The sequence below is a fragment of the Notolepis coatsorum genome (assembly GCF_963971535.1).
Source record: "Notolepis coatsorum genome assembly, chromosome: 9".
NCBI classification, from domain to species: Eukaryota; Metazoa; Chordata; class Actinopteri; order Aulopiformes; family Paralepididae; genus Notolepis; species Notolepis coatsorum.
The window spans coordinates 93918756-93936355 of NC_140173.1; the positions used below are offsets into that span (position 1 = coordinate 93918756).

At 42.9% G+C, this 17600-nt stretch overlaps 1 protein-coding gene across 2 annotated transcripts in view; it reads left to right on the top strand.

Annotated features, from left to right (window-relative positions):
- The window catches only part of cdh11 (cadherin 11, type 2, OB-cadherin (osteoblast)), a 137648-nt gene extending 122077 nt beyond the window's left edge, over positions 1–15571 (top strand). The window contains exons 13-15 of one of the 2 annotated variants that reach the window (XM_084322192.1): positions 6823–7074; positions 11840–11991; positions 12286–15571. In XM_084322192.1, the coding sequence (XP_084178318.1) occupies positions 6823–7074; positions 11840–11991; positions 12286–12648 (767 nt within the window). In that variant the 3' untranslated portion in view covers positions 12649–15571. The remainder of the gene's footprint in view (positions 1–6822; positions 7075–11839; positions 11992–12285) is intronic. The other variant, XM_084322193.1, reaches the window with a different exon arrangement.
- The last annotated feature ends 2029 nt before the right edge of the window (positions 15572–17600 follow it).

Here is a 17600-nt window from a genome sequence, read left to right on the forward strand (position 1 = left end):
GTCGGAGGAAGCACGTGATAGCCTCCACTCTCCCAGACCGACTGTGGGGGGTAAGTGCGCAGCGACCAGGAAGGGGATTGGGAATTGGCATAACGACTAACATTGGGATGGGAGAAAAATCTGAGGAAAAAGGAGGGAAAAAAAAAAAAAAAAAAAAAAAAATTGTTAAGGGATGCAGACCAGAGAAAGACTTTCGTCTTGTTTACATCAGGGTCCCCCATTTTCAATTCATCATAATAATAGAGGTTAATAATAGATAAATATAAAGTGTGTTAAAGTGTCTAAAGTGAGTAAAGTGAGTGGAGCCATTCCCTTCGCTGCGCGATATGTCAGGTTTAGGACCTAGAAGCAAATTTGTGTGGCGATGGGGAGCCAGTGCAGGTCCCTAAGAAGCGGGGTAACATGGGCTGACTTTGGTAGGTTGGCGATCAGACTGGCGGCTGCATAGATAGATAGAAACTTTATTGCCATTTCAACACTGTTGATTGGGATTTGTCTTGGTGCCACGTACAGTACAGACAATGTTAAAAACATACAATATAAAAACACAAGAATACAATATAAAAACACAAGAGTACAATATAAAAACACAAGAATACAATATAAAAACACAAGAGTACAATCCCCACAATAAAGAGTTTTACACAAACAATTAAAAGGAAAAAATGCTACAGTACCTAAAATAAATTGCTCAGTGTTCCAGTTTTAAAGTGCATATTGCCTTAAAGTGCATGTTGGCTGGTGCTAGCCCTTGTTGTGCAAAGTGCCTGTACATTTGTACTCGAGTTCAGGTGACGGACAGCCTCGGGATATGTACTGTTTTTAAAACGGGATGTACTGCACCTGAGACTTTGGAGTCTTCTGCCAGAGGGAAGGGGGTTAAAGAGGTCGTAAGCAGGGTGAGAAGGGTCCCTGATCACCTTTTCCCCTTTCCGCCGGATTTGCGTGGCATAAATCGAGGCCACAGAGGGGAGCTCACAGCCGATGATTTTTGACGCTGTGCGTACAGTTCGTTCTAAATGTCCCCTATCATGGACGGTGGTGTTTCCGTACCACACAGTCATTGAGAAGATAAGGACACTCTCTACAGTGGCTCTATAAAAACTGAGCATCGCCTCCCTGGACACACCAAACTTTTTAAGCTGGCGCAGGGAGTGGAGCCTCTGGTGGGCTTTGCTTATGAGGCTGGTGTTAACTTCCCATTTTAAATTATCACATATGGTGATGCCGAGGAATTTGAAACTGTCCACCCTCTCCACCTGCTGGCTGTTTATGTACAGAGGAGGGTGGACTGCCTCCCCGCGCCGGAAGTCAACTATAATTTCCTTTGTCTTAGAGATGTTCAAAAGCAGGTCGTTCTCCTTGCACCATACAGCAAAGCTATCGACTTCAGCTCTATAGGCCGATTCATCCCCGTTCTTAATTAGTCCCACTACTGTTGTGTCATCCGCATATTTAAAAAATCAGACAGAATCAGAGTGGGAGGCACAGTCATTAGTGTATAGACAGTAGAGCAGAGGAGATAGAACACAGCCCTGGGGGGCCCCGGTGTTCAAGGTCCTGGAACTAGAGAACAAATTACCTACTTTAACCACTTGTTCTCTGTCTGAGAGAAAATCTAGAATAAAATAGCAATTCATCAATTCATCAAGAGACTCATCAATTCCGAGCAATTTAAGTTTTTCAAATAATTTAAAAGGCACAATCGTGTTAAACGCTGAACTAAAATCAATAAACAAAATTCGTACATAAGTGGCAGAGGCCTCCAGGTGCTGCAGGATGGTGTGTAAACACATAGATACAGCATCCCCTACAGACCTGTTGGGCTGATAAGCAAACTGATACATGTCTAATTTAACAATACTAGATAAATGATCACAGACAAGCCGCTCAAACACCTTCATAATGACAGAGGTCAGAGCGACGGGCCTGTAATCATTCAGACAAGCAGCGCTAGATTTCTTGGGCACAGGTATGACTATGGCAGATTTATAGCATGCCGAGACTTTAAATGTGCTGAGAGACCAATTAAAAAGATCTGTAAAAACAGTAGCGAGTTGGTCAGCACCATTTTTCAGGGTAAAAGTAGACACATTGTCTGGCCCTGCGGCCTTCCTAACATTTTGTTTGCGGAGTAAGGCTCTGACTTGGTGACTTGGTGTTCCTCGACTACAAAGGGGGGGGGGGGGGGGGGGGGGGGGGTACAGGACCCATTCTATCAGCTACCCTGGGTTGATCACCCGAGTGCACATCAAATCTGCAATAAAATTCATTGAGCTTGTCAGGGAGTAGGGGGTCCCCATCCTGAGCTGACTGTTTATTCTTGTACCCAGTCAGAAATATTGGTGACAGTGATATCCTTGTAACCCTAGACGTTACTTCGCTATATTCCAACATTAACCACAACCTTGGTCTAGAAGCTTTGAACCATTTCCTAAGGAAACACCCAGACCAAACGCCCCCACATGAATTTATCATGGAACTGATGAAATTTACATTGAATAGAAATGTATTTATGTTTGAAAATACCTATTACCAACAGGAATATGGGTCTGCTATGGGATCCCCATCCGCATGCGCCTATGCGTGTTTATTTATGGGTAAGTTCGAGGAGGACTTCATTTACAACAATGTGTTATATGGACCCCATATCAAATATTTTGTTCGATTTATCGATGATGTTTTCATGGTCTGGTCAGGAAACGAAATAGAGCTGTCATCCTTTTTGTCATATTTGAACTCTTGTGTAGAATCCATCACTTTTAGTATGGAAAAGAGCCGAGAATCCATTCACTTCCTAGATGTTAAACTAACTAAAATTAATAACCTAATTGCCACAACTATCTACAGAAAACCAACGGATAAAAACAATCTCCTACAGTTTTCTAGTCACCACCCAGTGCCTTTAAAGAAAAGCTTGCCTGTAAGTCAACTATACAGACTCAAACGTATCTGTAGCTCCCAGGAGGAGTTCCACTCCGAAAGTGAAAATATGTTGGGACGTTTTGATGAAAAGGGCTACCCAAAGCAGTGTATTAACTCTGCCATGGCCACAGTAAACCAAATCGAAAGAAAAGAACTATTCCGAAAGAAAGAAAGAAACAGAACACCAGGCACCATTAATTATGTCCTTACTTATGATCCATTTAGTTACGTTATCAAGTCCACAGTCATGAAACACTGGCATATTCTATCATCGGATAGAACATTAAATGATCGCTTCCAACACCCTCCACGTTTTACACATAAAAGAGCTACAAACCTGAAGGACCGCCTTGTCAGAGCGGACTCTTATTCAAAGCCAGAACCTTTTATTCATGGAAGCTTCCCATGTAGATCATGCACATCTTGCAGCCACATGATCAAAACAAACACATTTCACGACTCCCACACCGGGAAGAATTACAAGATCAGATCGCTAATAACATGTAATTCCACACACATAATTTATCTATTATTCTGCCCATGTAAAAAATACTATATTGGACAGACATCCCGCAAATTAAAAATCAGATTGAACGAACACAGAAGCAATATAAAGCGGACTGACATTAATTCCCCTGTGGCACGACATTTTAACGAAATGGATCATAAAATTAATGACCTCAAGTGCATAGGTCTAGAGATGGTTTTTCTTAATAGAAGAGGTGGCAACCATGAACAACTGCTTTTGCAACGAGAATGTGTATGGATTCATCGGCTCAAATCTATGTATCCAGTTGGGATGAATGAAGAGTTCAATTTGACTCCATTCCTCTAGCTATCATAAGTTATCTACTGTATAAACAAAAAACTAGTACACTGATTAATGAATGGTCTTACAACCTGATACCCCCAATGTACTGTTTTTTGTTCCATACAGAGTTGTAAATTAAATTATATATTGTATTGACATCGGCTCAAATCGATGTATTCCATCTGGGATGAATGAAGAGTCCAATTTTGGCTCCATTCCTATAGATGCTACCCTAAGTTATCTACTGTATGAGAGAGAAAAACTAGTACACTGTTTAATGAACGGTTTAACAAACTGATGCACCCCAATGTACTGTCTTTTTTTATTTCCATACAGGTCTGTAAATATTGTAATATGTATCAATTTGGTGTTTTCATATATTACCATCATACACATTTATGTGATATTGTGATATTGTGATATTATGTATTCTACTTGTCAATCTAGCCCTGCTACCAATCATGACGTCAACCTAGCCTGTTAACTGTTAACTGATTGCCGATTGTTCCCACCTGGTGTCAAGTACAGCCTACTTAAGTTATGTTTGTCACAGTTGTCATTTACACACTGATGAAGGCCGGATGGCTGAAAACGTTTTGTGTCCTTTGAAAATAAAAAATAACGATATTCAGAGTGCGGTCCCTACCTCCCTTTTTTGCATAATTAATATTGGACTACGCACCTGTCTGAGCGCAGTGGTTACCCTTTTCTACCCTATTCTTGTACCCAGTAATCATATGTAGGCCCTGCCAAACCCCTTTTGCATCCCCAGCTTTCAAATTGTCCTCAAGACTGTCTCTGTACTTAGCCTTAGCTGTTTTCACACTTCGTTCAAATTCATACCTGGCAATTTTATAGAGATCTGCATCTCCACTTTTGAAAGCCTGATTCTTCTTAACCCAGAGACTTTTAACCTCTTTATTAAACCATGGCTTATTATTGCCATAGATAGTCATCATCTTTGATGGGATACACCTGTCTTCCGAGAAGTTGATGTATGAGGATATTGTGTCAGTGTATTCATCCAAATCATCACATGCTTCACTAAAAACAGACCAGTCAGTGAGCTCCAGACAGTCGCTGAGCATATCAGCAGCCTCAGTCGACCACTGCCTCACAGGCCGGACAGTCCTTTTAATAGTCTTTAACTGTTGACGGTACTGAGGGATTCTGAGTTGAATAGGCTTGGTGGTGGTGGTCGGTAGACCAGTGAGCAGTGCATTGCAGTAGTCGAGGCAAGACATGACTGTTGATTTGACAAGGAGTCGGGTGGCTTCTTTTGTTAGGAAGGGGCAGATCCTTCTGACATTGCTCAGGAGGACCCTGCAGGTTCTGGTCGTTACGGCTAAAATATCTAAAATCTACACACTGATGAACACTGAACAGAAAGATGATAGGATGCTACAACAAAAAGATAAATGGGAAAAAGATATTAAACACAAATATACCATGAAAGAATGGTCATTGCTCCAGAACTCCCAAACAACTTTAACAAATACCAACCATAGGTTAACACAATTTAATATACTACACAGAATTTATTATACACCTCACAGATTATATCAATTTAGCCACGAGACATCACCCAATTGTCTTCGATGTCAACATGCTAAAGGGGATCTAATCCACACGTTCTGGAATTGCCGAAAGTTAAATTATTACTGGAAATTTATATTTGAACAACTTTCAAAAATTATTGGAAAGACGATGACTCCTGACGCACGAATAGCTATTTTGGGTGATATCTCTATGCTGAGTAACTTTGACAACTTTGAAAAGAAATGTATCCTGTTAGCAATGTCTGCTGCAAATTTTTTTATTCTTTGTCATTGGAAATCTGAACCCCCTCCCCCGACTAAACAATGGTGGGCAGAACTCCTATCCTATTGCACACCTGAAAAAATCATGTATAATGTGAAAGGAAAAATAATACACTTTCAGAAGATCTGGGGTCGGGCAATGGATTACATACCAAATATGGGTATAGAACTGGAGAGAGCCAATTGAAGCATAATAGAGATTGTGGATGTTGTCTTTTTATATTCTATATTTGTCTGCCTGTTTTTCTTTTTGTTGTCATGTTTATTATTTTATTCAGGTAGTAGCACAGACAATCATGGTCTTAAAGTAAATCATGCATTCGATAGTTTTTTTTTTTTTGTACTAGGAAGGGTCGGGGAAGGGTTAGTAATTGTTTAGTTAGGAAATGTAATTTATATATTTATAACTTGCATTTTACAACTGTATGTAAATGAAATGTTAAAAGCAAATAAAAGATAATAATTGAAAAAAAAAGAGAGAGTGAGGTAGAGATACAGTAGAGAGAGAGAGAGGTAGAGATAGAGATACAGTAGAGATAGGTAGAGAGAGGGAGAGAGAGATAGAGATACAGTAGAGAGAGATTGAGGTAGAGATACAGTAGAGAGAGAGAGGTAGAGATACAGTAGAGAGAGATACAGTAGAGAGATGTAGAGATACAGTAGAGAGGTAGAGATACAGTAGAGAGGGAGAGAGAGAGGTAGAGATACAGTAGAGAGGTAGAGAGAGGTAGAGATACAGTAGAGAGGTAGAGATACAGTAGAGAGAGAGGTAGAGAGAGGTAGAGATACAGTAGAGAGGGAGATATACAGTAGAGAGAGTGAGAGAGATACAGTTAGAGAGGGAGATAGGTACAGTATAGATACAGTAGAGAGAGGCAGGAGTCTGGCTGATAAATGGTCTCAACATTAAACATCATTTTTTACTGATTTAATATCAGTACAGTCATACCTCATTGCCTCTGCTAGTCTGTCTGTCTGTCTGTCTGTCTGTATGTCTCTATATATATATATATATATATATATATATATATATATATATATATATATATATATATATATATATATATATATGCAGTATCTATCTATCTATCTTATCTACTGTACATATCTATCTATCTATCTATCTATCTCTCTATCTCTCTCTCTCTCTCTCTCTCTCTGAGGATGTGTATTCAAGTTGTCTCTCTCATGTCTCTCTATCTACAGTATCTCTATATATCTCTCTCTCAGGATGTGTATTAAAGCTTTCTCTCTCTCTGCTCTCAGACAGTACAGCCAGTATCCAGGTGCTCCGTAAAGGCTTCAGTCGCCTGACGCAGGACATCTACTTCCTGCCCATTGAGATCAGTGACAACGGCTTCCCAGCCCTGAGCAGCACCAACACCCTGACCATCCGGGTCTGTTCCTGCGACAGCAAAGACACCATCCTGTCCTGCAATGTGGAGCCGTACGTCCTGCCTGCCGGCCTCAGCACCGGGGCGCTCATCGCCATCCTGGCCTGTATTGTTATATTACTGGGTAAGAAACTAAACATGTTTAAATATACCTTCAGGTCGGTGCGGCTGGGTTGCGTAGAGGTCTAAGCACTCGCCTACCACCGCAGAGACTCCAGCTGTCCACTTGGACTGGCTTGGTCAGTCGTCCCTACGAACACAATCGTCAGTGTTCGCAGGTGGGAAGCCGGTGGGGTATGAGTCCTGGTCGTTGGAACAGTGACTGCTACTGGTCAGTCAGGGGGAAATAGCGCGAACCACATGCCTCCTCTGTCAGTCTAGGGAGGGTGTTGACTATCACATGACTCCCCCGATACATGTGGATTCGCCAGCCAGTTATTTTCACCTGATACGTTCTCCCAGTGAAACTCCTCGCTGTCAGGTGAAAAGAGCCGGCTGGCGAATCCACATGTATCGGGGGAGTCATGTGATAGTCAACACCCTCCCTAGACTGACAGAGGAGGTATGTGGTAGTCTACACCCTCCCCAGACTTGACAGACGAGGCATGTGGTAGTCTACACCCTCCCCAGACTAAAATAGTTGGCATGTGGTAGTCTACACTTTCCCCAGACCAATAGTATAGGGAGGTGTAGTCTGACGTCACTTTGGACCGCCCATGAGGTCCACCCGTATAGGGATTTATCATTGGGAAAATGGATTATCGGCTATTGTAACAATTCTGCCTCATGAACATTGGAAAGCTTTCCATTTTTGCACAAAATGAGTTCCCTTCTAACATTATTGTTTAAGCATTTTTGGTTGAAATAAAATTAGGACATTTTTCTTTACGATTAATTGCAAATATTTTCATGTTGAGCTATAGATTGTGGATGAATACGCACAGAAAGGTACACCATGCAAATGTTCATGCTTTATTTGTTTTAAAAAAGACAATTTAGAAATGGGCAATGGGGAAATATGTTGCAATTTTGCAAGGTGGACCGGCCGGAAACAGCAATAATGTAACCACTACACCTCCATATGGCAATGCGTGCAACGACCAGGAAGGAAATTGGCATAACAACTAAATTGGGGGATGTGCGAAAATGATAGAAAGGCAAAACATTTAAGAATAATAATAATATATTATTATATACCTATATATACCTTCAAGTCATACAGGTTAAAAATACGCGCTGCTAACAACAAATAAGTCAACTTCCAACTTTTAAAGTAATAATCTTGAAAATTTTCATATAAATAAATATTCTTTATTATTTTTACTATTATTTACAATTTTCCCACTCTCTATTGCCATTTAATATAGCACAATTGTGATGCTACTCATACCCAGTTCGTGAATGCATTTACATTTGTTGTTACAAAGTCATCAGCCACACAGGATGGCGTACATTTTGCAGCAGTTTGTTTGGAATGAATAGAAGACTCAGTAGTTAGCATGAATTTTCAAGATGGAAAGCAAGTCAATACAGTGCAAAAAAAGGGCAACAGCAATGACCGCTTACCACCACTAGATGTCACCAAAACAAACAGAAATGTGGATCTTGTGGATTACTACTTTACGTATTAGACCTTTTCAGAAGAATTCCTAGGGAAACAGCTTGGGCCCCAGTGTACCTACTGTATTAGTACAGGAAATAAATGTGAGCCATACAATTTTCTTTGGAAAAGGTCGACACGACTTGGGGTTTGTCAATACAATGCATCTGTTGGTGGTTTGAATTAGGGCTGGGCGATATGGCCTAAATATGATATCACGATATTTTCTGACCTTTCGGTGATACACGATACACATCACGATGTTTTTCCTTTTTTTCCCCAAACAATTCATTATGAGGCTTACCAAGACAGTATTTAAGTTTGCAAGCTAACATTAAAGACAAAAGACTAGAGATGTTCCGATACCATTTTTTCCTTCCCGATCCAATTCCGATACCTAAGCTTTGCGTATCTGCCGATACCGATACTGATCCAATACCAGTGCATACATTTAAATATAAACTATAATATTATACATATTATATATATATATATTTTTTTACAGCTACAGATACTGTTTTATATATACTGTTTTTAAGTAATAACTAGAAAGTAATGGTATTTATTCAACAACAGATGATTGTATATATTAGTATTAGTATCATTAATTGAGAACTATGCTCAATGAGTTCACCCACAGAATGGTTGTTGGGACACTGGTTCCGCACAGACGTTATACGTTGTTGCACTTCCTATCCAGGCTGCTCCATTTCAGTTGTGTGATAGTAATGTGTATGTTGTGATTTTTAATGGACAATAAATATTCAACATTCTCTTTTGAGACTCCGCCTCAGACTCTTATCCTTTGGCACTAAAAGCGAAACATTGTCACCGGTATGGCTGTCCGCATTATTTCATTAATTGTCAATCAGTGACGACACAGGTTAGCCACGTTAACGTGAGCTAGGTTAGCCAGTTAGCGTGAACTACCGGTAGATGGAAAGAATGTAACGTTACTGGTGAAAAAGTGATTTACCTTGGAATACTCCTTTGCCAACTTGCAGTACTTTGCTTGCAGGTCTGCAGCCATTATTGCTGGATTATGAATAGTCCCAACTTTAGCCAAGGTAACGTTAAGCTAAAACTAGCTCTTCAGCTAATGCTAAATAACACCAGCAAGCTCCCTGTCACACCACTCTGTCGGGACGATGGCATTTAAGAAAGTATCTGCTGTTAAAATGACAAACAGCATTGACACTTTAATTCACGGTCGATTAAAAACACATTTTTACCACCGCCTCTCTGTCTCTGCCTAGGTGTGTGTGCTTGCGTGCGTGTATGTGCGTGTAGATGACGTAATTTGGGTGAGTGTGTGTGTGACTGACTTTTTTTCTGCGAGAGGGAGAGGCGAGAGGGAGAGAAAAGTATTTAGCGCTGCGCTTGTAAGTCTCATCTCAGCCACGGCGGCCTCTAACGCGAGGGCAAAACATCACGATATCCACGATACGTTTAAAAAGTGTATCGTTAATGAACTGTACCCGATATTTATATAATATCGTCATATCACCCAGCCCTAGTTTGAATTCATCCTCCCAGAGATGGACACATTGGCAGCTGGAGGGAACCTGGAACCTTCTGGTCACAAGTCTCTGTAACCACCAGGACATTCTGTTCACATGTCTCTGTAACCACCAGGACATTCTGGTCAGACATCCTGGTCCTGTTTGTGGTTCTGTGTTGTCAGAAGAAGTCGCTTGTCCTGTCATTACTTACCTGTCTGTTTCCTCTTTCTACCACCTCCTCCTCCTCACGCCTCCTCCTCTTCCTACCACCTCCTCCTCCACCTCCCTCCCCTCCTCTTCCTACCACCTCCTCCTCCACCTCCTCCTCCTCACGCCTCCTCCTCTTCCTACCACCCCCTCCTCCACCTCCCTCCCCTCCTCCTCTTCCTACCACCCCGTCCTCCACCTCCTCCTCCCCCCTCTGCTCCTCCTCTTCCTACCACCCCCTCCTCCTCCCCCTCTGCTCCTCATCTTCCTACCTCCTCCTCCCCCTCTGCTCCTCCTCGTCCTACCTCCTCCTCCCCCTCTGCTCCTCCTCTTCCTACCACCTCCTCCTCCTCCCCCCTCTGCTCATCCTCTTCCTACCACCCCCTTCTCCTCCCCCTCTGCTCCTCCTCGTCCTACCACCTCCTCTTCCTCCCCCCTCTGCTCATCCTCTTCGTACCTCCACCTCCTCCCCCCTCTGCTCCTCCTCTTCCTACCACCACCTCCTCCTCCCCCCTCTGCTCCTCCTCTTCCTACCACCCCCTCCTCCACCTCTCTCCCCCTGCTCCTCCTCCTCCCTCCCCCTGCTCCTCTTCCTACCACCTCCTCCTCCTCCCCCTCTGCTCCTCATCTTCCTACCACCTCTTCCTCCTCCCCCTCTGCTCCTCCTCTTCCTACCTCCTCCCCCCTCTGCTCCTCCTCTTCCTACCACCCCCTCCTCCCCCCTCTGCTCCTCATCTTCCTACCACCCCCTCCTCCTCCCCCTCCTCCCCCCTCTGCTCCTCCTCTTCCTACCACCCCCTCCTCCCCCCTCTGCTCATCCTCTTCCTACCTCCCCCTCCTCCTCCCCCTCTGCTCCTCATCTTCCTACCACCTCATCCTCCTCCCCCTCTGCTCCTCCTCTTCTTACCTCCTCCTCCTCCCCCCTCTGCTCCTCCTCTTCCTACCACCCCCTCCTCCCCCCTCTGCTCCTCCTCTTCCTACCACCCCCTCCTCGTCCTCCCTCTGCTCCTCCTCTTCCTACCACCCCCTCCTCGTCCCCCCTCTGCTCCTCCTCGTCCTACCACCTCCTCCTCCTCCCCCCTCTGCTCCTCCTCGTCCTACCACCTCCTCCTCCTCCCCCCTCTGCTCCTCCTCTTCCTACCACCCCCTACTCCACCTCTCTCCCCCTGCTCCTCCTCCTCCCTCCCCCTGCTCCTCCTCTTCCTACCTCATCCTCCCTCCCCCTGCTCCTCCTCTTCCTACCACCTCTCTCCCCCTGCTCCTCCTCTTCCTATCACCCCCTCCTCCACCTCTCTCCCCCTGCTCCTCCTCCTCCCTCCCCCTGCTCCTCCTCTTCCTACCTCCTCCGCCTCCCTCCCCCTGCTCCTCCTCTTCCTACCACCTCCCTCCCCCTGCTCCTCCTCTTCCTACCACCTCTCTCCCCCTGCTCCTCCTCTTCCTACCACCCCCTCCTCCACCTCTCTTCCTTCCTCCTCCTCCTCCCTCCCCCTGCTCCTCCTCTTCCTACAACCTCTCTCCCCCTGCTCCTCCTCTTCCTACTACCTCCTCCTCCTCCCTCCCCCTGCTCCTCCTCTTCCCAGCGATAGTAGTGTTATTCGTGGCGTTACGCAGACAGAAGAAGGAGCCGCTGATCGTGTTCGAGGAGGAGGACATCAGAGAGAACATCATCACCTACGACGACGAGGGAGGTGGAGAGGAGGACACCGAGGCCTTCGACATAGCTACTCTGCAGGTAAGGATGGAGGGAGGGAGGGAGGGAGGGAGGGAGGGAGGGAGGGAGGTAGAAAGCAGTCATCATTCAGGAGAAGTTTAGTGAACTTCAGGGGAGTCATCCTTCGGGAGAGAAACAGATGCTGTAATGATGGAAACCTACATGGATGTTATTTTGATCTCATCTCTCTCTCTGTCTCTCTGCTCTCTCTCTGTGTATCTCTCTCTCCCTCCCTCTCTCACATTCTCTCTGACTTTCTCTCTCTCTGTGCATCGCTCTCTCTCTCACTCTCTCTCGCTCTCTCTCTCTCTCCAGAACCCGGACGGTGCTAATGGCTTCCTGCCGAGGAAGGACATCAAGCCGGAGCTGCAGTTCCCCCCTGCGGGCCTTGGCCGCCCGGCCGCCAACAGTGTGGACGTGGATGACTTCATCAAGTCCCGCATCAACGAGGCGGACGGCGACCCCACGGCTCCACCCTACGACTCCATCCAGATCTACGGCTATGAGGGGCGGGGTTCCGTGGCCGGCTCGCTCAGCTCCCTGGAGTCCGTGACGACCGAGTCCGACCTGGACTACGACTACCTGCAGAGCTGGGGGCCCAGGTTCAAGAGGCTGGCGGACCTGTACGGGACCAAAGACTCTTACGAGAACGACGACGATGATGGTGAAGACTCCTAACGAAGGCCTCCCCCCCCACAAACCCCCCACACTTTCCTGAATTCTGATTGATTCCTGAGGATTTGTTAATGAAGGATAACGAACGCTACCGACTCCCAAACCTCTCCTCTGGTTAGCATACATTATCAGAGCTGAAGGATAATGCTTTCTGATTGGTCCTTGTTGATTTGTCTACTACAGTTGATGAATGGAAAACGAGCCGCTCCCCGCCCCCCCGCTTCTTAATCCTCCAAGACTACCCTCGACCCTCCCATTCTCCCCCCTTCTCCTCTGCCTCTCTCTCTCTCTTTCTCTCTCTCCAAGGACTGCAACATTGTAGTGCTGGGAGTTTGCTATGTCAACTATTTGTATAAAAAAATTATAAAAAAAAAATTATAAAAAAAAACACTGTTGGGATTAAGATTTGCTATTATATGACCAAGTTAACTTGTTAGTAGCAAACTTGTTGCTGTTTAGTTTATGTGAGGTAGGGTTTACTTAATATGTATCTGAGTCATGTCTCCCTTTAGAGGGGCAGAGCTTCACAATGGGATTCAGAGAGAGAGAGAGAGAGAGAGAGAGAGAGAGAGAGAGAGAGAGAGAGAGAGAGGGAGAAAGAGAAAGAATCAAAGACAAAGATGAAACTAATTAAAAACGGACACTAGCTGGGGACGTTAGTGGCCGCGGCTTTTATGAAGAAATTAAACATGGTGTCATGTTTGCTGGACCTGAACGATCATGGAAACAAACACTATTTCACTTTTGTCGTGGTGTGCGTGTGTGGGGTCCTGCAGGATGCTGTTGATACTGTGAAGATGCTCACAGACAGTTGTGTTGTAGTCATGGTGGCCTTATATAAACAATAACAACTCCAGATGTAATCAACAGCAACAACATGACAGCAGAGTATGACTTGCTAGCTAGCTAGCTAAATCCCTGTAACATCTCACAGCAAAACAAACGCAAAGAGAATATCTCTGGAATATCGATACTCTAATTTTTCTACGGCCAAAATGAAACGGATTCAAATGAACAAACTGTGGTTGATTTTTATTTGTCCCCCCCTCGCCATTCTAGAGAAATCCATGCCCCGCCCACTTCCTGTCATCCCTGTCCACCAATAATCAATCACTTTTTGATCCAAGTCCACCAATGACTGATCACTTTCTTCTTCTGAATCCACAGATGGTGATCAATCACAATGAATAAAACCTGTGAGCTAAAAAAAGACAAAAAAAAGAAATCGCCTTAAACTTAACGGACACTCTTGCAACGCAGTGCATTATTTTCTTTGTTTTTTCTTTCGTTTCCTTTTTGTAACTTGAACAATATATTGGGAAATCAAGCTACTCTCCTTGTTAGGTTTGTACATAGCAATGTGCAGATATGTGGCGCCTCTCTGAGGGTCCCACGTCATTCCAGCCATCCAGAGCATGTGTCGCTTTCAACCTGTCCTGAGTGGAGTTTGGAACAATAGATTATACATCAAAACAACGTCTGTTAGATTACACATCAAAACAACAGGTGGTAGATTACACATCAAAACAACAGGTGTTAGATTACACATCAAAACAACGTCTGTTAGATTACACATCAAAACAACAGGTGTTAAATTACACATCAAAACCACAGGTGGTACTGTAGATTACACATCAAAACAGCACATGTTAGATTACACATAAAAACAACACATGTTAGATTACACATCAAAACAACAGGTGGTAGAATACACATAAAAACAACAGGTGTTAGATTACACATAAAAACAACGGGTGTTAGATTACACATAAAAACAACAGGTGTTAAAGACTCCATCAAGAGGAAAATGGTCTCGAGGTGTACATCAAAAACTCCATCCAATCAAGTACGATCATTGTTTTTTAAATAAGCCCCGCCCTTGTTATATAAATATCCCTATTGGTCGTCAACGATGGAGTGAAGGCTGCCATCACTGTCACTCTCCATTTGGCCTTTATCTTTCAAATGATTTCCTTCTTAAGTCCCACCCCCACATCTTGTTTGTCATTCGGAGATGAGAGAATGGAATCCTGAAAGCCCAACACTCACTCAGTGTCCCGCACGCTCTTTCATAGCAGCATATGTTGTATCAACAGGTGTCGCTAATAACACATCGTCAACACATGCTCTGTTGAAAAGTAACACACTGTCGTTCCAAGCTGCTCTCAGATCAGTTGAAAGCAACACATCCTTTCAGAGTGTAGGTCCTCGTTCAATCCCTTTTTTACAAGTATTATTATATTATTATAATTATTATGACGACTTGTTTTTTTATTTTATTATTATTATTATTATTATTATTATTATTATTATTATTATTATTATTATTATTATTATTATTATTATTATTATTATTATTATTATTATTATTATTATTGTTATTGTTGTTCTTTCTTTGGCTGCATTTAAAGCAACAGAAAATCTCCTTTTTTTAAACTCTGTATACAAGAGGTGAGTCTGAGTCTGAGCAGGAAGCGGGTGGATGAGACTCTGTGTGGAACACAGGAAGTCCCAGAGCGAATCCTCTCGTTCCAACGTGTGTATCCAGCCTCTCTTTTATCCTTTCTCTCTTTTTTTTCCTCCTCATTTTCAACTTTATTATTTTATCTGTGTTTGTTCGCTCTCCCTCCCCCGGCCGAGGGAAAGATGAGCAGGTCGCGTCTGTCAGTGAGAGATCCACTCCTTTCTAGTCGATCTGCAGTTTTATGGTACCGATTTGTAGAATTTTAAAGGTTGTTATTTTAGTACACATGCAGAAGTATCCCAGTGTTACGGAGGACGTGTTGAAGATGATTAAAAGACGTTACGTTATCACACTTATATTTTCACAACATTGTAATGTTGCTTTACTATGTGCTTCGTTATCCGAAGCGAAAAAAAAACTAAAAAAACATTTAAATAAATAAATGCTCTTTTTATAAAACGACACAGATTTAACAGGAGTTCAGTATATGTGGAGATTTTAATGAATGGAGACATGTTGTGTATCTTATTTCTGTACGACTTCCTTGAGTCTGTGGAGCGTGTTTGTTAAAGGGGCACTTCACCAAAAAAAACGATAGATTATTTTTTTGCACATAATCTCACACACATCCAAAAACTCTAAACAGTTTTGCACACATTCATTTAGTTTGACAGTTATTGAGAGTAAATACGTTTGAATATGGCCACCAGTGATGTCATCGGGGACATTGAACCCTTGTGTTGCATTAAATACAGCTCAGTGAAATTATGTAGATGAAGAAAGCAACAGGATGAGGGACTATAGGGACTGCTACCTTATCATTCTATTGAGCTGTAATCAACACAACGATTCAATGTCCCTGATGACATCACTGGTGGCCATATTAAAACTAATTTACTTTCAATAACTGTCAAACTAAATGAATGTGTACAGAGTTTAGAGTTGATGTCTGTGAGATTATGTGCAGGATACATCAGCATTGCTTTTTGGTGAAGTGCTCCTTTAAGTGTTTTGTACCGAAACTGAATGTCATTTTAATTATATATTTTCCACTGTAGTAAACATGCTGTATTTAGTGGGTGTATCATACACACACACACACACACACACACACACACACACACACACACACACACACACACACACACACACACACACACACACACACACACACAAACACACAAACACACATACACAGAAAGAGAGGCACACACACACACTACATCAGGTGAGCAGTGGTCCTGACTAGACACTACATCAGGTGGGCAGTGGTCCTGACTAGAATGAATGAATGAATGAATGAATGAATGAATGAATTTTGTATTCACACACACACACACACGATACATTTTACATGCGAGTATCCTCATGTGATAACATGTCGCAAATTGTGTGCATGTGCCAGGTCTCCCAAGAAGCTATTTAAAGCTTTTGGAGGGAGCCTGAACACAGATACAAACAGAATATGAACAAACAAAACAATAACAAAATAAACAAAAACAAACAAACAAAAAACAAAACAAAAAACTACAACGTGGGTAGGTTTACACACCTACCTACTAACTGACATATAACAGAGATACATAATACAGACAATTTTATTCCTAAGTTATAATTTTACTTAGAGATATGATTTTAGCAGTTCCTCTTTCAATGATTTTTTAAAGGTTTTAAAGGTATTAGTCATTTTTAGATTTTCATCAAGCTTGTTCCAGATCTGTGGACCCCTGCATGCTATGCTTAGGCTAGCACAATTTAGCCTTCTCCTCTTGCCAGATATAAGATGCTTGTTTCTTGTGTTGTGGATGTGCAGTGGTTGGCAGACTGGGACAAGCTCAGACAGTCTGTGATTCATGTTGTTGACAACTTGATACATAATTGATGCGTTTTGATGAATATTAAATTCAGCGAGCCTCAGGAGACCAAAGCGATGGAAAAGAGGCTTTGAGGGCGCTCGATACCCGGACCATGACAGCACTCGTAGTACCCTCTTTTGTAGGCTTTCTAGTTTTTTTAGATGGCTGGGGTATGTGTTGCACCATATGACGTTACAGTAATTAATGAGGGGTTCATCAGGTGGGCAGTGGTCCTGACTCCAACAATCACAGCTGATTGATGAACCAAAGCTTGTGACATCACAACGAGCAATACTTCTTGATCAGCTTGTTTAGGTTTGTTAATCCAAAAAGGGCACTTCACCATGTTATGCTGGGTTTATTTGTCACATAATCTTATTTAGCAGACATTAATTTAGTTTGACGGTTATTGAGAGTAAATAATGAGTTTGAATATCTTCTCCTGTGATCTCATCAGAGGACACTGGATCCTTATGTTTAAATGACTGTGTGAGACAGGGGCGTCCATTTGGTATGGCAAGGTATGGCACTCGCCATATCTTGGCAAATAAAAACGTAAAAAAAAAATTACAATTGTAATTTTTTTATGTTGATTTAGATTTCGAATGTCAACATTATGAACGAAGCTTCGAACT